The sequence below is a fragment of the Chenopodium quinoa genome, unplaced genomic scaffold (assembly GCF_001683475.1).
Source record: "Chenopodium quinoa cultivar QQ74 unplaced genomic scaffold, ASM168347v1, whole genome shotgun sequence".
NCBI classification, from domain to species: Eukaryota; Viridiplantae; Streptophyta; class Magnoliopsida; order Caryophyllales; family Amaranthaceae; genus Chenopodium; species Chenopodium quinoa.
The window spans coordinates 7,247,948-7,271,295 of NW_018744239.1; the positions used below are offsets into that span (position 1 = coordinate 7,247,948).

At 38.2% G+C, this 23,348-nt stretch overlaps 1 protein-coding gene across 1 annotated transcript; it reads right to left on the reverse strand.

Moving 5' to 3' along the window:
* Positions 1 to 7,494: 7,494 nt before the first annotated feature.
* LOC110694424 (phosphomannomutase/phosphoglucomutase-like) lies at positions 7,495 to 12,563 on the reverse strand. Its single transcript, XM_021871596.1, has 7 exons — positions 11,866 to 12,563; positions 10,799 to 11,062; positions 9,472 to 9,988; positions 9,182 to 9,381; positions 8,895 to 9,007; positions 7,972 to 8,112; positions 7,495 to 7,885 (listed from the first exon to the last, which is right to left on the reverse strand). Exons 1-7 carry the CDS (start codon positions 12,433 to 12,435, stop codon positions 7,816 to 7,818), a joined length of 1,875 nt encoding a protein of 624 aa, XP_021727288.1. The 5' UTR covers positions 12,436 to 12,563; the 3' UTR covers positions 7,495 to 7,815.
* Positions 12,564 to 23,348: the final 10,785 nt, after the last annotated feature.

Consider the following 23,348-nt stretch of genomic DNA (forward strand, 5'->3'; position numbering starts at 1 on the left):
ATTAGGATTTATTATAAGTTTCTAGAATCCCTTGAAGGTTGTTTTTTTTATCCTAAATCCCTTAAAATTTATTATTAGCTTCTAGAATCCTTTAGAAGATTGTAATCTGTCCTATTTTTGAAAAGATAAAGACTTACGAATTTTACACCGGATAAAACACTTGTTTTTTAATGATTTTAATTCTAATAAAATTGTAATACGTGCAGAAATTTGATTAACCCAATTTGATTGGAAGTCGGATTTCGTACGGATTCAATCTTCCAAAAACCATCGCTCAGCGACAGTACCATCGCGTCTCAATAAGCCTATTGCGCTGCGATAAGCCTGTCACGTCGTGATAAAGCTATTGCGCCGCGATGGAACTTGTTTTACTCCAAGTCAAATTCTGACTCTTTTCTGATCTTTCTCTCCTCTTTTTTCTTATAAATAGAGGTCGTTTTCCCCTATTTTCAATCATCAATAAGCTTGATCACCAACAATCATCATCAATACCCTCTCTAATAGCCTTTCTCTCTTTCTCTATTCGTTCATGTTCTTAGCCTAGCTTAAATACATCCCAACACACATCCTTGATATTTCCTCAAACAAACACCATACCTCCTTCACAAGCATTGACTACTCCTAGCCAAGCTCGAAGTTACCTTCGACCTCGACGTGAAAGGTTGATAGTTCTGAGGGTTTGGTCCCTAATCTATATTTCAATTCTTATTTGATTTAATATTTCTTGAAGTTACTAACGTGTTTATTGTTTTGATAGCAAGAAGGGAGGAACATCAAAGTGAGTATATCTACTATCCTTCTTCCTTGATTTGATATAGAAGTCATGCTTAGGATATTATGTTAGGATACTAATTTTGATTCTTACTATCATGTTTAGGGTGTTAATTAATATTTATAATGCCATGTTTTCTAATATCATACTTAGGTTGATGCTTTGATTATGATTATTAGAGACATGCTAGGATTTAATATTAATCCGTTTAGTATCATGCCTAGGATCTTGCTATTAATCATGTTTAATAATGTTTTGATGATATTATTATGATGATGATTGTTGTGTCTATAATACGTTGCTTGATTATTCATGATTGATTGTTATTGCTTGATCACGCCCTTCTTGCAGGTTTAAAGGGAATTTGTACTTGAAATCACGCCTAATAAGATAATTGATAATTCGATTTTAGGTTAATATAATTTTAATTCAAGTGATCACCAATATTAGATTTATTTGTGCATTAATAATCAATCAACATAGATTAAACATGTTTAGGATTAACTTTATGTATGTATGTTGATCGGAAAGTGCAAATGAATATCACAAGAATTAAGTAGAGGCCGATTTATGGAGGGTTCAATCTCTTTTAGGTTGGATTCGTACCATCATCCTTGAATATCTTGTCATGTTTTCAGACCACTTTGGAGTTAGTGATCTCCGTGATCGTGAATGGGGTGTAACCTGCACACCCGTGAACGGTTTACAAGTTCCTAAAGCTTGTTGGCGACTCTTTTTATCTCTAGCTTTATTCCCTTTGGATGCCACCATGCTTAAAAGCATGATCACAGTGGGGCTCAAGGTTGAGTTTGAAAAATTCGCTAAACCGTTATATAGTGAACCACTTGAATAGGCATAGTAATACATGTGATAACAACATTAAAACCCCAATTTATTTCGATGGCCTAATCACTAGGATATCAATTAAAAAGGAAGGGTTTAGTGAGGTGGGTCAAACCAACTGTGGGGGTAGGGGTACCTTATCAGACCTTGACTTTTATGGGGGGTTGAACTGGGTTAAGCGTAACCACCGCTAGGTTTTTGAGTGGCTAGTGGAAAGAGGGAGTGACTACGTGCCTGTATTTCCTTTCCCTGATAATGAGTTGACTAGCTTCCCTCCCATACAGCAGTCCTATACCTTCACCCGTCTACTTCCCACGGCCCACCCCCAAGCACAACCCTAGTTGCATGTGCCACAGCCACCCCCTCACTAGCCTAGACCCAACCCAGAGACTGTTTGGGACCTTTAGAGTATTAGTCAGGCCATAGGTAGGATAGAGAGGGGTCAGTGGGAGCTTAGGTCGGAGGTTAGGGATATTAGGAGGCTAGTTGGGTCCCTTGACCAGAGGGTTGGGTATGTAGAGAGGAACACGAGTAAGGGTCTTTTCCCAATGTACCATGCCTATGCTCGTCGTGGTGCTATACCTAGTGAGACCTTTCGCCCAGACTAGTTCCAGCCACCACCGAGGGGGATATGTGGATCCCAACTCTCAGGGCATTTACATAGACTACTCCTCTTTCTTTGGCTACGACCAATACTTTCCTTTTGGGGGGATGTGGGTAATGTTAACTCTAACTATTTTGGTGGGAGTTCTTCTAGTGCAGGTGGAAGTGGTGGAGGAGGATATAGAGTGATGGATGAGGATGAGGATGAGGATGGTGATGATTACCCTTGCTGAGGATAATTCCCTAGCCAATGAGGACATTGTCTAATTTTAGCTTGGGGGAGATTTTTGGTAGAGGTATCTTATTTCTTCTCTTTCTTTTTGATTTCTTGTGTGTTTAGTATAGTTTTACTGCTTTCTAGTGTAGATTTTATTGCTTTGAAAAAGAAAAAAATACAAAAAAATTGAAAAATAAAAAAAAATACAAAAATACGATCTAATGAATGATAAATCATGTTTCCCTGTGCCCCATACATGAAAATTGTGAAATTGTTTTGATTCTTGGTACATGATGATGGATATTGTGGATAGGTTAGACATTATTTGATGTTTGATTGCTTTGATGCCTTGATATGAGTAAACTTTGTCCAACTATTTGTAGATTTGGTGCCTGACTAGTTAATTTGGTTAGGAATTGTGTGTTAGTTCCTGGTATGTCAATGAAGTTGAGTATTAGTTTATGATTTTGAGTAATGCTTTTATGGCTCATATTATGCACATTGAGGAGGACGAAGGCATATGCATTTGTTCCCTTCTTGCTACCCATGTTGTTGCCTAGACCTTTTTATTGTTTATTTAGCCACATTACAAGCCTATTTTTACCTCATTGGTTACTAGTCCCAAGCTTGGCCTGGGGGAGCTATTAGTGAGTGAGGTGAGGGAGTTTGTAGTGTGCTTATTTATTGCATAATGTGGGTGAGTTTTAGAGAAGTTGTTTTGTTCTTAATTGTGGTTTATTTTTGGTGATTTGAAAGTTGAAATTTCTTGAAAAAATAAAGCATGACGAAAAAAAAGAAAGTCAAGAAAAGAAAAGGAAAAAGAAAAGGGAAGTGAACTTCAAAAGAAAAAGAAAAGAGCAAAAGAGAAAAAAATTGTTTCAATGTTCAAATGTTCTAAATGAAGGTTGTTCAAAAGAAAGAAAAGAAAAAAAATTCAAAGTTTGTTTGTTCACTCAAGTTCTACATTATTATATTTATATGAGTGAAGTTGTAAGTGTTGGAAAAATTTGTGATATGATTGGTTTGGTTGTTTGGTGAATTTTGGTGGAGTTGAGTTATGTTGGAGATGTTTTGGTCATTGTTTGATTTTGACCTTGGTTTTATTAGTTAGGATTTGGTCCCTTAAGCATGGCTTTATCCCCACTTTTTTCCCAAATATTTCCTACCTTTCACCTTGGCCTTATATTACAAGCATTAAAGACCTTCCGATCTTTTTTCATAGAGTTATGTGGTTGTGAAATTAGTTGTTTATCAATGCAAAGAATGATTTGATATATTTCGAGTCGACTACTAGGTTGAGTGCTTGTCTTTTTTAAAAACACGAGTGTTGTGAGTTTGGGAGGGCATTGTTCACATTAAAGGGTTCTGATGGAGAGCGATCGGATACACTTTTTATCCGCCACATTTATGAGTGAAGAGTGTGTGAGCACTAGTCATGAATTCCATATACACTTTTGGTTCACTTTGTTTGACGATTGTTAGGGTGGATTAGTAGTTAGATGGAACTGATTGGTTGACTTTGATGCATATTTGTTGGATTTGCCTTGAATTAATTATGGTTTTAGTTGATTTTTGGGTGAAGCATGTTTTATTTGTTCATTGATAAGATCTTTGCTTTGGGACAAGCAAAGGTTAGGCTTGGGGGAGTTTGATATGTCCATTTTATATAATGATTTACCCATGTCCCTTGGTCATATTTAGGAGTATTATTGGCTCTACGGAGCTATTTTTATTACTAATATGCGTTTTCTAGTGTTTTTATATCTTTGGTATTATTTTGTAGGAAATTGTGGATTTGGAGCATTTCCCAGACTTATTTGAGCCACTACGAGCATTCAATATGGAGCGCATTCTTATGACCATATTCTGTAGCCCAAGACCGCATTAGAGTGATCAAACCAGTGATTAAGGGCCCGACGAAGAAGAAGAAACCGAGGCAATGGACCGAGTTATAAAGACCTAAAGAGGATATTTGAATTGGGCCTAGCAAAAGAGCCCAATCGTGGAATCTAATGTTGCCCGGTGGACTTGCTCGACCGAGAAGTTTCCTTGCCTTGAGGCGTGCCCGGCTGGGCGAGGAAGAGAAGTTCAAGGACCCCGAAGGCGCGCCCGACCGGGCAGTCAGGCGCGCTGCCGGGTGCGTGTTTTTGAGGATGTTTATGGCGTTTAATCGCCGTTTTACTTTAGGATTCTTAGCTTTAATTTAAATACGCTTTTTGTTAAGCAAGACAATTACGCCTTTCATTAGTTAAAAATTCTAGACTTTAGATTCTAAGCTTACTTAGTATTTTGTTCTCTCAACACTATTTGGTTTATGCAACTCATTATTTCCGTTTATTTTAGTAACGATTTTCTCCCCTTTTATTTCTAGTAATTTTATTGCTTTGATTAATTATGTCTTGTTTAATTGCTTTGCTTAGTTTAGATTTAATCATGTGTGAGTAGTTTTTTTCTAGGGTTCTTGGGGATCCATAAATAATATGAAGGGGTGATTTATTATTGTTGATTATCAATTCTTTGATTAATTTCCTACTAATTGATTTAATGCTATACAATTATATTGGGCCTAGTTTAATTGTATGAGTTATGCAATACTAATTCGAGATTGGATAGATGAGAATTGATGTTTAGGCTTAGTTTCAATAGGCTGGTTAATTTATAAATAGTTAAGTCAACATTCGAGAGATGCGATTTGATACCGCTAAGTTAATTCTGTGATTGCAATACGTAGGGAAAACCCTTTATGAACTGATTAATTGATGCATTGATAATTGATGGTTGTTCTTCATCCCGGAGTATTATTTATTGGTGAACCTATACCCCACGCTTTGATTTATTGTTATTCCTATTATTTTTATTCGCGTTGGTTTATTTATTTCCCTTAGTTTAATTCATAAAATCATATTTGTTACTTAATAATATAGATTATATTAATTTTTTAGGAATATAAAGACATTGTTTCCCTAAGGATTGGACCCTACTTCCTTATCTACTTTAGTTAGAGGACTTAGGAATTACTTTTGATTTGGTGATACAACTAGATCTTGTCAATTAGGGCTTTTACAATGTTTTTTTTTCAACCCCTAATATATATATATATATATATATATATATATATATATATATATATATATATATATATACATACATAGATGGTCGGCATCCATTCTTGGAATTGTAACTCTCACAAGGGACTCCAAAAACCCCGAAACATTTAGCGCTGTCTGTGGGGAGAGTACTTGAAACTTGAAAAAAAAGTACTCTAAATCTTTATATATATATGAAAGTTTGCTAGGAAGGTACTTTTAAGTGGTCGACTTTTTGAGGAAGGTCTTTTTATGAAAAAGGTGGCACAAAAAGTCTTTTTATGGCGATTGGGTTGTGAGGAGGGTCCTTTGACCAAACTCCGGCGTTGACCTACATTTACCGGCCAAAAAAAGTCACGTGCTGTGCACGTGACCATTTAAATCAGCTTTTTTTTTTTTTTTTTTTTTTTCTTTTTTTCTTTTCTTTCCTCTTCATCTTCTTCCTCCCTTTCAATTCCACACCTCCATGAATGGCATTTCCGGTCGGACCTCCACCCACCACACCTCCACCTCTGGCAAAAAGGAACCCCATCCCTTTCCCCTTTGCAATCAAATGTACCATAGCAATACTAAAAATACAGATTCTCAACTACCCGGTAAATACTATTATTTCCTAAAGGATCAATAAATATGACTTGCATCCAACTCACCCAGAAAAAGCTACAACTACAAAATACCCTAGGATTGGTAGATGTAACCCGACGATACTAACCCAACATCTATTAGCATCCAATTCACCCCGCAAAAGTTACTACCGATCAATGACTTAGCCATAATATTATTCACTTAGAACGACAACAATATTGCAGCCCAATTTAATTAACAACTATCATATGAACTATTATCTCTAACAAAACTCGATGGTAAAATAAAAAGAGGGAAAAAAGTTGCAAAATATCGATTGAATTCTATTAAATTATAGTCGGTATTCATAAGCTTTGACGAGATTCACATATTATATGCTAATTTAACATGAAAATTATTGAAATTAAACCAAAAAAATGTTGGAATTGGTTATTATATGCTAATTTGACGAGGCTTCCAAATCTTCATCAGATTGGTGAAGTAGTGGATAGATGGCTGCAATTGGTTATTGTTGCCGCTGTTTGTTGTGGATCGGAGAAGGGTAAAGCTAGGAGGTTCTATATACGGTGGCTGCAAAGTGTGAAGCTGTGGAGCTTGGTGGCGAAGAAAGCAAGGGCTGCTACTGTTGTTGGAGTGTGAGGAGGTTGATTGGTTGGAGATGCAGGGAATTGGTGGTGAAGGTGGGCTGTTTACGGTGAAGGGAAGGTGGCAAGGCTGCTGTGGTTGCCATTATTGTTGCTGTAATTGTTGTTATTTGCGTTGTTGGTTGGCTGGAATTTGGTGGAGTGGTGGCTGCTTGCGATGGCTGATTGGTGTTGCGTGGGTTGCTATTGGTGTTGCGCAAGGGAAGGTTCGTTTGGAGTGTTTTTGAAAGGGAGAAAGGGTGGAGGAAAGGGATGGGGTTCCTTGTTGTCGGAGGTGGAAGTGTGGTGGGCGGAGGTCTGGCCAGAAATGCCATTCATGGAGGTGTGGAATTGAAAGGGAGGAAGAAGATGAAGAGGAAAGAAAAGAAAAAAATAAAATAAAAATAAAGTTGATTTAGGTGGTCACGTGCACATCACGTGACTTTTTTTGGCCGGAAAATGTAGGTCAACCCCGGAGTTTGGTCAAAGGACCCTCCTCACAACCCAATCGCCATAAAAGGACCTTTTGTGCCACCTTTTTCATAAAATTAAAGGACCTTCCTCACAAGGTCGACAACTTAAAAGGACCTTCCTCGCAAATTATATATATATATATATATATATATATATATATATATATATATATATATATATATATATATATATATATATATATATATATACTTTGTATATTATACTCTATAACATTTACGTATCAAGCTAAGTTTGGTGTAGTGATTTAGAATGTATCTTTCAACCTCGAGGTTGGAGTTAATCCCCACTAGGGACACTTTGAGGGTGGGAATCTCTTACCCTCCCCCCTCACTCTCAATGTTTCTGACCCGCAAATACCGGGCTAAAAAAATAGTGAGAATTGAGGTACAATTAGTGTCCTTCTCCTTACTTTAAAAAAAATCATAACATTTACGTTATTCCCTATGGCAATACTACATCCTAATAAATTAGGTTCATAAGTACAAATGCAATGACATAGGGTGGGTGAATGCTATATACACCAATTCACCATATTCATTTAATCTCATCTATGTTCTAGATTTCTAACTATTGTTTCTTTTGCATAAGGTTTTATCTCCTTATATAAGACTCAATCTGAGATAAATCAACAATTTTATCTAATCCGCTGTCAACAAGAAACCTGAAAGGAAAAAATAAACTATATTAGCAAATAGCCTACAATGAGGCAAGGAGAAATGAAAATGTTGGTCAAGTAAGGTTTCATACTTATCCATAAAGATCTTAGTCATGGATCGACAACCTCCAGGAATAGACGATTGCATGTTCACTGCAATGTTTGGATTATGAACACTCTGCCTCAAGTGCACCCAACCCTGTTCATTTTCCTCTTTATCCAATACCTTCACCCTGCAATGTTTATTTTGTCATTTGTTTTACAAAACAAAGTTCTTTAAAATTTAAATGTAGTAATTAATTACTTGCAACTGCCAAACAAGGTACTCTTCGTAATACCAATATATCTACATAATTTCCGCTTTCATACTTAAAAAAAGAGGGACTCACTTTCTACTAACTCTTAGTTTTTCATGTTTTCAAATTACTAATGTAAATGGGAAGATGAAAAAAAGGAAAAGAACGGTATGTTGCGATCCAAAGAGAAATGAAGAAGTACGAAAGAAAGTCACTACTCCTAACTTCCTAAGGGAAAAGCTTTTATAAAATTGAGAATCAAACACACTTAACAGTAACTAAAAGTGATGAACATGGAGAGATAATGTAACCCTTTTAACAAAACAATTCTAAGATATAAACAACCCCAATTGATTGCATCCCAACTATTTTGATATTATTTTTTTCTAATAAAAGAATAAAAATAGTTAGATAGGAGAATAAATATAAGATTCTTGTAATGTCTACTACAACAAAAACTTAAGTTATTCATCTCTAGTACGATTTTTGAGTAGAAATCTTACAAGTTTTTTAATAGAGTAGTTTTAATTGTAATGCAAAATTTATCTTAACCACTGCATTCTTTTCATAGTTTAGATTATAGCCTTATAAGATGCAATGTGCAATATCCAATTGCAATATGAAATATCCAATTTATCATCATACTCTTGTTACAAATTCCAAATTACTCTTATATGAGTACATGCTAGACATGCGACAATAAGTTTTGAAAGTAATACCTGTACATATGAGCATCAATAGCTGTTGGATTTTCGTTTAAGTCTACAAGGCAACCTTCGCCGACCCAACAATCTCCACACGAATCAAGCACCCAACCCACTATTTTATCATCCTGATGCCATCATTAGACATCATTAGCTAGTATTGGTTAAAATCATCACTAACAACTTATTAGTATTGGTTAAAATCATTAGTATTGGTTAAATTCATATATATTAGACATCATTAGTATTGGTTAAAATCATCACTAACAACTTAACAAGTTATGCATGACTTTAATTCATACCTCCACATATTTCCGAAAAGTTTCAATGATTTCAACTGCCTTTGCCTTGGCATATCTTGGCTCTGAAAGAACATCCATCCTTAGCTCCACAGAATCTACAGGATCTTCAAGGTCTTCGATGAGGCTTCCTATTCCTTCACTTGATCCCGAAAGCCTCATACGAACCAACTCAATAATGATCTTTACAACCATATAAGCACCTAATATACAAATAATGTTAGTTGCTTGTCATGCAAAATAATGACTAACAAATAACGCTCAAGTTATTAAGCAATACATCAGTCAATTACCATCGTCGAGAAAGTAGTTCTCCTTAAGAGCACCATGCCCGGAAGTCTCCATCATAAGATGAGTCTCAATGCCGTCTTTATTCAACTGAACACCCTTATCAATAACATTCCTATACCCGACTCTATATAAACAATGCTTTCCTCCTCGATTAGTGATGAGCCTAGATAACCCAATGCTAGTCCGAGCATCAGTCACAATGGTTGTTTCAGGATGCTCCTTAAGCACAATAGCAGACATTAGTGCTATCAACTTGTCACCGTTGATGGGGTTCCCTTTGTTGTCAACTAAACCACTACGATCAACATCAGTGTCAAAGACAATTCCGATGTCAGCCGAGTTTTCTAATACTGCTGCTCTTGTGAAGGCCATGGCTGTTTTGTCCTCGGGGTTAGGGATGTGGTTAGGGAACATTCCATCAGGGTTGAGATGTAGTGATCCAAATGTGTCTGCTCCAAGTTTGTCTAGCACATCATATGTGAAAAATCCTCCTGAACCATTTCCAGCATTTACAATGATCTGCAATATATTATTCAAGTGTTCTCATGTAAAACTAAATAATTATGGTTATTGTCCTTATTGATTTGGAAAATTTATCCTTTTAATTCACAATTTTCGTTTTTGAAATACACTAATGTATTATGTATATATATATATATACTCGTTCAAAATTGGATTATTGTAATTCTATACAACTATGGAGTAATGGAAATAAAAACGAATATTTTTATGGGACTCTATTCTATGTCCTTAATGTGAAGAGAACAAGTAGTCCTTAGTCCATTTGTTTCCTATAGTCACAAATTTGACTCAAATTAAAATAAAGACGCGACATGGAAGTGGACTCAAAAACTTTTTTTTTTTTTATTCATTCAGAATGTTATATAGAGGGCCTATTGATATATAATAGATTAATATTATCTCGTATATATCCTTTTCTCCAGTAATTAGCTAGAGGACCATATAATTGGCTCAATATATCATATAAATTGTGTGGTCCGTGTTCGTAAGCTCGTGTATCATGTGTAGAACTTGAATTATCTACAATCGACAATACCATGCAAATGTGCGAACCAAATAAGTTGTCATATCCACAAACACCAAATAAATTGTCATATATCTACATACAAACACTTGTAATAGCGAGGCAATGTATGTATCATGTTTAGCTCATTTTTAAACTAACTTTTTGGTAAGGTGAAGGGACCACCCGAGATAATAAGTAAAAATCTCCCAATGAACTTGACAACGTTTTTAACTCCGGCCTATTAAATATTTGGAAGTTGGAGAGCTAGCTAACGAAAAATGAAAAAGGGTCAAAGTACGTACCTGAAAGCCTTGGAGGGGTGTGTCGTAATGAGTAGGATGGTTGATTCTCTCCTTGATAATGTCTCGGAGATGGCTAGCATAAGCACTCATGAGATTCACTTTTTTGGGAGGATTGTTTAAAGTCAAGGAAACCTTGGCTTGCCTATTAGCATACTTGCGGGCAGCTCTGTCACATAGCTCTTCCACCTCTAGAGAAGTAAGCCCTCCTCTTTTTGTGAAAAATTTTAAACCATTTCTAGTGTATGGTAAATGTGATGCTGTCATCTGCGACATAAATAGCATATAGATCGTGTAATTAAAATTTATGCACGAGTCACTTTGACATTCTAGATCAGATTATAAATGGTATATTGAAGGGTAGGTCAATCTATCCCAGGATTCCCAGATTAGTGGATAAGCTATATGAAGAGGGCGGGATAAGAGAAAATACACTTTTAAAGTAGTGTCACTAGTGGAATTTGATTGTGAGATACAATTCTTACCTCTAGACCAAGTGGTATTTGTTTTGTTCATTTTTTTCATTCAACTATGATTAAATGTGAAATTAGATTAGTGTGTTCTTATACAATATGAAAAATAAAAGATATAACCCCAAAACATAGACAATATTATAATACTCTCAAGTTAAGTTATTTTGAAATTGTTTCATACAGCAAGATTTATCACCCCTTTCAAAATTATACCTCCTCTATGTTGAAACTAGCTAGAAGCTAGCTTAGCAATTCAAAAAAAGAATATTGTAGCTAGCTTATTGAAATTATTTTTTATAAGATTTTTACAAATATTAATATATATTTTAGAAATCAAAACCCAATTAACTTTATATTATAAACTTATAAGGCTATATCACAAAAAAAGCAATTTGTATATTCTTGTCAATTTAAAAGAACGTCCATACATGTATTTGTATATATGGTGTCAATTAGCGTAGTATGTAATAAATTTTAGATATCACGACTTACAACTATTATTATATTATTAATAATAGTTAAATTAGTTACGAAGTATATGATATAAATTAACGTGATAGTAAATTTTGAATAGAAGATATACATAAATGTTATTACCATGATAGAGCCATGATAAGAAAAATCAGGCAAAACAGTGCTCATAAAACAAGCTGGTGTAGTAGCGAGACCCATGTCAAAACTCAGACAACCAGCTCTAGCCAGACCAGCAAACACAGCCACACTCAACACCTTACCCGTAACTCGAGGATCTCTTCCCAGTGACACCTTAACAACATCCACAACTTCTTTCTCCTCCTCACCATCTCTTAATAACTTTGATATCAACCACTCTCCAAAACTCTCCGCAATAGCCTCCACAGCAGGCGGCGTAAGGTCAACTGTTCGACCTTTCTCACCCTCCAATGCCACCCCTCGAATATCCGAACCATTCTGAAGCCTCTTTATTCTTTCTATATCCTCATCATTGGTCAACACATTCGACGACAGAGAAGGAGGTGCACTCGACGACGAAGATCTTACAAAAATGGCATTGCCTCTAGGAGGGAAAGATGGTAAGTTAAGGTTTATTATTGTTTGCAATGGTTTATTCTTCTCTAGTAGCCATGGGAATTGGAGTTTATTCGCGTTGCGATTTAGTATGAGAGTTGGAGAAGATGTACAAGCCATGAAATTTGATATAAAAAGAGATGTATATTTTTAAACAAGCTACGCCACCTCGAATCAAAGCTAGAAGTTATGATACTAGCTAATATCTTTGAAGAAATCAAGTAAGATACTGACCAATTAAACCAGAACCTTACAATATTTGAATTACTATCCATTTTATGTGCAAATATCTTGAAGTAAACTGACAAAAAATATAGAGATTTTTTGCTCTCTTTAATATCCACGAAATTGTGTAATAATTTGCAACTTTGCAAGCTTATGGCTTTTCTCTTGTTTTCCTTTTTGTTTTCTTCTGAGTAATATGACAAGCACAAATTTGACGTATTATACGAAAGCATAAACACAAAAGAAGAGACTGGGAGAGAAAAAACGAGCATGTGATGTGCTATGTATTTGGGTACTGAAGTTTTATACTCCCTCCGTTTCATAATGTTAGTCCCACATATTATTTTAGGCGTTTTAAAAGTTCTACATATTATTGATTATATTTCATTTTTAACTTAGTTTTTATTTCCTATTTTATACATATTAAATTCTGATTGATTAAATTAATTGATTGTTGATTTATGACATGGCTTTAAGTAAGGATATCTCTCCCTTAAATTATGCAATTATATATGGCTAATGCTTTCCAAAAAAAAAAAAATCAAAACTTTAAATAAGGCAAAACTAATTATGAACTATTTTTGTATTTTAATGTTAGATTCCAAATATTCTTCTCTTATTTTATGTGATTGATTCCATATGAGACTATCATATGGAAATGGAGGGAGTATGATTTTTTGTCAGAAAATAACTAATAAAATTCGGTTTTTGTAAGAAACTGTCTAATATAAAAAAATAAAAAAATAGTTAATTGAAATGGAGTTATTTGAAATTAAAAGATTATGTAGCACTTTTATTTTTTTTTTGAAATTTGAATTTATTTATTTAAATTCTTATATATATATATTAAAAGAATTTTAGATTATTTTTTAGTAAAAAAAAAAAAAAAAAAAAAAAAGGTAATATTTTGTAGGAAATTTTTTCACAAAATTATATCAAGTGTTCTATCCGGTAAAAACTGTAGTATATAGTATAAATTAGAAACTACCTATTAAAATGCAAAATGTTGTGAAAGACTCCCTATGGTAGTAGGTAGTCTTTTGCAACATTTTGCATTTTAATAGGCAGTTTCTTACAACATGATCTTTGAACAATTTTTAAGTTTTCATAAAAGATTTGTTTGCGGCTCCCTACTTTATCATTGTCCCTAATTGTTATTTTTCACATTCACTACTCCCACGATTACGAAGCACATTCACATATGCTAAGGTAGGCCGACTCATATGATGCATAAAATCAATTTTGATTTGTAGGTTTTTTTATTACACTTTATTAAAAGTCAATTTTTTACAAAAAAAAAAAAAAAAAAAAAAAAAAAAAAATGAATTTTGTTTAAAGTAACCTATTAATCCTTGATTAACCGTATTTAACACAAGATAATTTGTGCTCCAAGAAAATTGTTCAATTTAGGGTTGGAGGTCAATTTGACCCTTAAAGTTCAAACTTGAGGTTAAATTTATTAAAAATTTACCAAGAATGCCTTGGGTTGCGTGTCTCAATTTGCATGTAGAAAAAAAAAATGATATGTTTAGGTTTCGGAGGACCATTTTATTATTTCTTAAAGGTCAAATTTAGCAAAAAATTACCAGAGTACATCAGTTAGCTTGTCTTTATTTTCAAAGGGATTAAATTGGTCAATTAAGTTTTTTGGGGTGATTTCAACTCATAAAGGTAAAGTTTGAGGTCAAAAGTTCGGGAAAAAAAATACCATAATTAATGTCTTGGTTTGGATACTGAGAAAATTGCTCGATTTAGGTTATAGAGTCATTTGAGTTGTTAATAGCCCAATTTGAAGTTAAAAAGGAAAGAACGCCTCATTTTAGATGTTAAAAAAATGCTCAAAATGCGTGCAATGGGTTACAATGGGTTAATAGGTTAGTTAAATTAACATTAATTTTTAATAAATTATTGTAAAAAATTAAATTGAAAAACCAACCACTTAGATAGCGACATATGTCAAACATATATAACTTGTTAAAGAAGTTACTAATGATTACAACCTTTATAAAGAGGATACCCACCAAAAATGATATTTTTAAGAATAATCATAGGGTCGCCTTATTTTTTAAAGACGCCAAAGGTCGTATTATTTTTTGACATTTTTGCTTCAATTTTGCTTGTTAGTCACCCACATAATGGGAAATTCATAAAATACTTATGGTTATTCATTATTGGAAAAATTGCCAAAAATAATACAATCTTTGGGCCGTTCTTTTTAAATAATATAACCTTTGAATTATACATGAATATTACAACCTTTGGGCGGTCTCTATTTTAAACAAGACAAAACCAGATGCAACTTGATAAATAAGTTAACAATGCTATGTGTCGCCATACGCTTGGCTTAAATAAGTTTTTCTTTCTTCTCTCTCCTTTCCCCAAACAACACCACTGCTCCACCCATCCTTACCACCACTACACCACTCTTGTCCCCATCCCCACCACCAGAATCGCCCCCTCCCCTTCCCTACCACCGCTGCCAACCCCCACTACCAAGCTGAAACTCCCCACCCACCCTTCAGAAGGCCTGATCCCCCCCCCTTCCTAACCACCGCTGCCAACCCCCACCACCAAAATATCCCACACACCCCGATTCCTCCCCTTCCGATCCCGACTAATGATTCCATAACAGCAGCCATGATTGACCACAACAACCCGAATTACTCCCCTTCTTGACCACCGATTCCACCTCCTCCCTCCAATATCGAAACCCCTTCAAAGAGGGTTAGGGTGGGGATTTGGGAAGGGTAGGGTCAAGGTTAGGGTGGGGGAAACAGTCGGCCGATTGGGTAGGGATTAGGGAAGGGTAGGGTCGGGGTGGTCGAACGTCAGGTCGTTGGGGATGTACGTGAAGGTAGGCTTGGGAGGAGGGGGAGGTGGGCTGACCACCATGGCTGGCGGAGGACACTACAAGAATCAGGTCAATTTCCGACAGACATGTATTTACGTCGGAAAAATGCAAATTTCTGACAGATTTATATTTCGTCGGATATTTCCGACGAATTCAAAATTTCCGTCGGAAATCCGTCAAAAATTTTCGACGAAAAATTATTTCATCAGAATATATGATCTTTCTAGCGGAATTTTCTTTTCGACGGATTTAATTTTCGTCGAAATATAAATTCAAAAAACAAAATAATTAAACCCCTTTAACCCTAAAACTACTGGATTCCCTTTCCCCTTATTCTTTTCGCCTCTTTCCCCTTATTTTTTCCGCTTTCTCTTTCTCTCTCCTCTTCTCTTTTCTTTCCCCTTCTCTTTCTCTGAATCTCTATCGCTCTCTTCTCCTTCACTTTCCTCTTATGTTCTCTATTCTTTCTCGCCTCCTTCTTCTCTCCTCTTTTTTCCCCTCCTTCTCACACCAACAACAAAACCCACTGCCGTATCTCACACCAACAACGTCAACAACATCAACACCGCCGCGCAATAACAACGACGCAACTAGCATCACCACCACCACTGCGCAACCCACACAAGCCTGGTCACCCTCTTAAGGTTTTTTTTGTATAAATTTAGGTTAGATGGTAGATCTAGTTTTTTTTTCTTTTCAATATTTATGATTGTAGTTAATTTTTTATGTAATTGTAATATTACCTTATAAATATAATTAGATCATTGTAAATTTATTTATTTCCTTCAAATTTCTTTAGTTAATTTTTTTTTAATGAAATTGCGAATAAATATGTAGATCTATTGGTTTGTCATAATTGTGAATTAGTTTGTGACTTATTTATGGTAATTTCTGTTTTAGGGTTTTCCGTGTCCTTCAGGAGAGTTATGTCACTGGATTTCGAGCGTCTGTACATACAAAACAAAAGAGATTCCGGGTGGTGGAAGCTTCGCCTCCGACGATCAACTTAGAATCGGTCGTAGAATGTAAAAAGGTGCGAAAAAGATAAAGTGGGATTTTCTCAGATTCCGAGATCAGGTGTTTTCTCTAATGAGAGAGAATTCAGTGTTTGTCATAAATGAACGTGTCCCTGAAATGGGGGAAATCTCCCTATTTATAGGGTTATTTGGAAAATGTGCCCTCCCTTAGGTCATCTTGACCTAGATTTGGTGTGCTGGGCCGTTTTACGGCTTTCTCGAGAATTGGACCCTGAAAGCTATCTTTTTCCTTTGCTGATTGGGGATGCCACGTGTCAGCTGGTGAGTGGCCCTTATTGAACCTGCCCTGAGGTGACACGTGTCCCCTGCTTATTGGGCCACGTAACATGGGTATTTTTACCCAAATCATTTACCCCTCACAGGGATGGCGTGGTGTGCCACGTGGCACCTGTGACGCGTGTCACGTTGGAAGTAGTGAACAATTTTTAACTGTTCACCTTCTCAGGAAATTACGGGGATGCCCCCATTTTTTCCCCTCTATAAATAAGCATTTATTCCACCCCTCCCTCCCTCATCTTTGACATTTGAAAAAAACTAGAGAGAGAAAGAGAAAGAATTCTAGAGAGAGACTCTAGTTGTCGCCTGCTGTAACTTCCACAAAAACTTTCGTCTGCTATTTTCGTTGACACAGTCGGTCAACGCTTGAGACTCGTTTCACCAAGCTACATTAAGGTAACCGTCTCTCCCCTTCTCAGCTCTTTTAAGCTTTACCGTTTTATATATATGTATAGCTTTCAATAAATGGATTCACCATCAGCACACACAGCACAGCCTAGGTCAATAACCAGCCGGTCTCCTAGTATGGCTGAGTCTAGGACTGGGGGTGCCGTCTCTGGGTGTCTGGGTCTGCCTTGCTTATCCCCGATCTGACCGTCTTTGTGTCTGTGTAGAACACAATGAAGAGGGTCAAACAGACGGCTACAAGGCCAAGACATAGATGTCACACTTTGGAAGTGCCGGCTGATAAGGTTATGCCGTCTGAGGAATATGATAGGTCGGATGAGCAAGTGGCAGATTCTCTTCCGAGTCCCCCCACCACTCCCAATGATGGGATTTTAAATGAGATAGACGGTGTGGGATCCGTCTCTTCCCCTAGTGCGCAAAACGAATTCGAACAGGAAGACAGCGAAGAGGGCGCCCAACGATCGATCTGATTCTGAGGCATCAAGCTCCCTACAAGCGAATGCCGACTACTAGGAGGGTGAGTCATCAAAGGGGTCATCTATGACCAACCCGACTAAAACACGCATGTCCGCCATGGATAGAATTACCCTAGAAGCTAACTTTGAAGCTTTTAGGGACAAGTGCCCAATGGGGAAAGGTTGGGAGATAATTGTGCCGCCTGCAGAGGCGGCTGTCGCTGGGAGGATGATATTGACCATGGAAAAAACTATTTCGGCTGCTATGAGGCGCCATTTAAAGTCGGCCTCCACTTCCCCCTCCACAAAGGAATTAGAGCCATCTTGAGGGGTTATGAGTTAGGCGTATGACAACTCACACCCAACTCATGGGTGAACATTTGAGCTATATCGCCGCCTGCGAGATGCAAAATCTTACGCTCGGCGTTGAGGTGTTCGCTCCTATGCATTACATGAGCCGGGCCCCAGGCGGCTGGGGGGCGTGGTATACTCTAACCACAATCCCAGAATACATGATGACTCTAGACAAGTCGTCCAAGTGGACCAACTGAAAGAGCAAGTTTTATTTAGTTTCTTCCCCGTCTCTGGCACATAACCGCTTTCTCCGCCGGTACAACAAGGAGTCGGCTCTCTTAGGGAAGAAGTGTGCCCTTCCACACGTTCCGGAGAAGGCCTGGGCTGAAATACTATAGTCGGAGTTTTTCAAAACCACAACTGCACCCTTAGACGATGGCTCGGAAATAATAGTGCCCAAGAATTGGGTACCCCATCCGGATTGGCTCAAGGATGAGGCGTTCCTCTCCGTCTGTGGTCTTAGTACCTAGTACCATGTTTGAGAGACGTATGTTAACCATCTAGCCGGCGTTATGTTGTCGTTTCTATTATTGTGATTTCTGTTTTGTATAATCAACCGGTTTCTTTTTGTAGAAAAGGGTCTAGAAATGGTGGATGTTGAAAATACACCTGCCAAGTCTGTGGCCCAGATCCGGAAGGATTAGCTTGAGAAGAAGAGGGCCCAACTGGAGGCCAAGAATGTTGGGCTAAGTTCCGCCTGTATCTGTTGTGTGAACTTTTATAGACATCAGACGGTTGTTACCTGGCTTTAATTCATTTGTTCAGATTCAGGAGGGGAGCAAACACGTTCCACGATCCATCTCTAAAATGCTCAAGCAGAATGCTGATGAGCTTGGCAAAATCCCTTCCAAAGCAAGGAAGGTAAATCCAACTCAGACGACTTCATCCCTGCCGCCTGTACAAAACAGACCAACAACCGGAGGCAAAGGTCTGGACTGAAAGCGCTCATTCTTAGCACTAAGCTGGCTGGCAATGAGCCGGACGTCCCCAGAACCCTCACACGGTCAGAGAAAGACCAGGTTCCCGAGCTGCAGCAGGTCAACTTTGAATGCATCCTCACCTTGCTGGATGAGGTAACTTAGCTTGCTTTCAAATGCCTGATTTTAACAATATATTAATTACCCCTCTTTTAACGGGCAGTGTTTTGCAAGCGATGCTGAGGGTGGACGTGCTCAATGTCCTGTTTAGAAAGAAGCAAAAGGAGGTAAGAGATGCCTGTGCTAGGGCGACCCATACCATAAACTCAGTTCAATATAGAAACACTTAGAATGATATAAAGTCTAAAGCCCGAGAGATGAAACACGAGGAACTGATTAAGGAGCTCACGGCTGTTGTTGAGATAGCTAATAACAAGACTTCAGATCTTGAATTTGAGCTCAAGAATACCAAGTCAGACCTCAAGGCATTGGAGGGGGATGATCAAGAGAATACCAAGCTTAGGGAAGATGTCAGCCGGCTCCAAGTTGAGATGGTGCAGATGTAGACAGACCATAAGGCTGAGCTTGCAAAGGAGTAGGACCAGCTGGTCGCGGAGAATGAGAGAGATTGCGAGGAGTGCATGAAAATGGCATGGCAGCTCATTCATCCAAACACCGACTGGGAGTTCTTCAACTTGAGGTATTAGTATGCCACTGAGTTATATGATGCCCAGACCCTAGGTCTGGCAGCGCCGGCTCCGTTCAAGGAGTGGGCTAGCAACGTCTCTGATGAAGAGGAAGGAGCTCGAGGAGTAGCAGGATGAACAAGTCCAGGTTGACTCTAACCAAGTTCAACCAGGACAAACTGAAGGCGAGCTCCCCTCCTGCCAAGCCCAGCTGGTGCCCCCGCCGCACAGACTCAGAACGATTAGATTTCTTTCTCAGCCAAGAGTTGTTTGTATTTCCGACCTGTGAGCTGAGTATTTGAAGTTAATTTCAACAATCTTTATTTCCCGTATGTGGATTCGGTTTGACAATCACTCTCCCGGCCCTTTGTTCGGGCTTTATTTTATGAAATTGCCGACTAAGTCGGTTTTGTTAAATTTGCTTCAATTTTTGCAATTTTTGATTTGCTTTGATTTGCTATATATATATATATGCTTGAATTTTTCCTAACTTGTTAATTGCATGCGGTAACTAACAAACCGGTTGGCTCTTTTGCCTAGGGCGGCTGTGTGGTTGGTTTCAAAACTTGATTGATTGACTTAGGGACTATTGATACTTTTAGGAGTATGATGAGTTCCTAAGTCAATCAATCACAACCATGATTGCCCTATACCAAGTATACAGTCGTCCAAGATTCAGAAGGTTTGAGCCTGGAACCTAGGCGGTCTTCGGAGATTACTTAGTCTATTGGACTAAGATCGTTATAACCATCTAGGGTATTTGTAACCCATTCATATACTCAGGAACCCTTATTCCCTATTGGAAGGACTTTTACAAGTATATGATTTTTAATGCAATCTAAGTTGGAATAACGGTAGGTTATCGGCTGATGTCTGCGGACACACGGTTTTAATACACCGTCTAGGTTTCCTTTAGATTGCTTATGTGAAACGGCTATGAGTGAGCCTCATTGGGCTAATCAATCTTTTCCGTTTGTGATAAGTTTATAGAGCAATGTACCACCCGGATGGGAGATGGTCTTTGCGACAAATTCACCCGGACGGGTGTCGCCAGATGTCTACTCATGTTGGAGCAGACGATTGGTTTTAATGAGGCCGTCTGCATATTGCACTGACGGTATTCCCATTGGGAGATGTATACAGTTAAACCAATAAATAAACAGAGTTGAAAATAAAAAGCAACTTTTTCATTGATAGGCTTTTTATTTGCAAATATTTACAAGTCTTAGAAGTAGTACTTTTATAAGTAATCTACATTCCTAGTTCTGGCTAGCTGCCTGCCGTCTGGAGTTTCCAGGTGGTAGGTGCCGTCTCTCACTTCTTCATAGATCCGGTAGGGGCCTTCCCAATTAAGAGTCAACTTTCCTTGCTCATAGGCCCTACCGGTTGCCTCCATTTTACATAACACAAAGTCCTCTACTTTCAAGGGCCGCTTGTGTACTATTTTGTTGTAGGCTCTTGTTATTCCATACGGTAAATCTCATGATGTAAGGCGGCATTGCCCCTGCACTCTGTTAGTGAGTCCAATGCTAGCCGCATGACCTCCCAGTTTTCAACACCATATACCATAAGGAATGGGGTTTCGCCGGTTTTCCCTTTTGCTGTTGTTCTGATGGCCCATGAGACATGAGTTAACTCTTCTACCCATAGACCGCCAGCCTTTTCAATTTTCTTTTTTATGTCGTCTGAGATAAGCTTGTTGAAGGCTTCAACCTGGCCGTTTGCTTGGGGACGACCGACTGATGCAAAATAGTGAGAGATCCCTTGGTCTCCTAACCAATTCTAGAGGGTAGGCGTCTAAAACTGAGGGCTATTGTCAAAGACCATAGACATAGGTACCCCAAACCGAGTGATGATATTCTTCTAGATGAAGGAGATGACATCCTTTGTCTTAATGCCTTTGACTGCCTCTGCTTCTACCCATTTGGTGAAGTAGTCAACGGCGACTAAAATATACCGCTGTTCGCTTGGCGCAGGCGTATACGGACCCAAAATGTCCATGCCCCATTTGGCGAATGGTACTGGGCTATGAATGGTCATCAAATCAGTGGCCAGACGGTGTATGAATCTGCCGAATCTTTGACACTTATCATACCTCTTCACCATTTCTATAGCGTCTGCCTTAAGAGTGGGCTAGAAGTAGCCTTGCCTCTTGGCCCTTTCTGCTAGAGACTGGATGTAGCCAATTTGGACAGAGCATCCGCCTGGTTGTTCTCAGATCTTGGCACCTGACTTAAGTGAAATTCATCAAGTGTCCCAGCTTCAACTTTGAGCCCCTGCAAATATTTTATCATGGCCGGATGGGTGGCCTCATAGTCACCATGGTATTGGCTAACGACCAATTGTGAATCAGAGCAGGCGTCAATTTTTCTTGCCCCTGCCGCCTTGCACATGCGAATACCAGCTAGCGGGGCTTGATATTCCGCCTCGTTATTTCAGGCTTGAAACTTGAACTGTAGTGCATTTTCATACTTGTGCCCTTTAGGGGACTGACATATAACCCTGCACCTCAGCCTGCCATCTACATACACTTTCCAAACCTGGTCAAGATTCTCCGGCTCAGCCGGCCTTGTCATTTCGACGATGAAGTCGGCAAACGCTTTACCCTTCACTGTATTCCTTGGTTCAAAAGAGAATTCAAGACTTTGCATTTCAATAGCCCATTTGAGCATCCTACCGGATAACTTCAAGGTTGTCATTGGCCGCTTGAGGGGTTGGTCTGTGTAAACCACAACCAGATGTGCTAAGAAGTAAGGCTTCAATTTCTTGACTGCCATAAAAAGAGCCAGGCCAAATTTTTCAACCATTGCATGGGTACCGTAGTTCAGCATTTCGAAGAACATGGATAATGAAATAGACCTGGAGTTGGATGCCATCTCTTTTAGCAAGGAGAACAGCACTAAGAGCATGGTCTGAGACGGCTAAGTACATGTAAAGCGTCTCCTTTGGCAGGGAGCTAACAAGCCTCGGTAAAGAGTGTAAATGTTCTTTCAATTTCTGAAAGGCCGCCTCAGCATCATCCCCCCATTCAAACCTAGTCTTCTTTTTGATAGCTTGGAAAAAATAGAGGCATTTGTCACCTGATCGGCTGAGGAACCTCCCCTATGCCGCGAGACAACCTGTTAACTTCTGAACTTCTTTGATAGTGCGGGGTGACTTCATGTCAATGACCACCTGTATCTTCTCTGGGTTGGCCTCTATTTCCCTATGATCAATCAAAAATCCGAGAAACTTCCCAGACTCAACACCAAAGACACACCACTTGAGATTGAGCATGACCTTTTGCCGCTTGAGTGTGGTGAAGGTTTCTCGGAGATCAGCAAGATGATCTTCCTGTACCTTGGATTTGACTATCATGTCATTAATGTACGCCTCTACATTCCTCTTAATTTGATTAATGAAGATTGTATTAATCATTCGTTGGAAAGTAGTAGGCGCATTTTTTAAGCCAAACGGCATCACAGTATAGCAGAATAACCCTTGATTAGTGACGAATGTCGTCTTCTCTTGATCTTTTTTCCACAAAGGTATCTAATGAAAGCCTAAATAAGCGTCCATAAATCTCATTAAAGCATGTCCGGCTGTAGAGTCAACCAGACTGTCGATCATTGAAAGTGGATAACTATCCTTCGGACATGCCTTGTTCAAGTCAGTGTAATCAACACACATGCGCCAGGTACCATTCAGCTTCTTTACAGGCACAACATTCGCAACCCAATATGGGAAGTGACATTGCCGGATAAACCCGGCGTCTAACAGCTTTTTCACTTTGGCGGCTGCCGCTTGACTTCACTCATCGCCGTGGTTTCTTTTCTTTTTCCTAA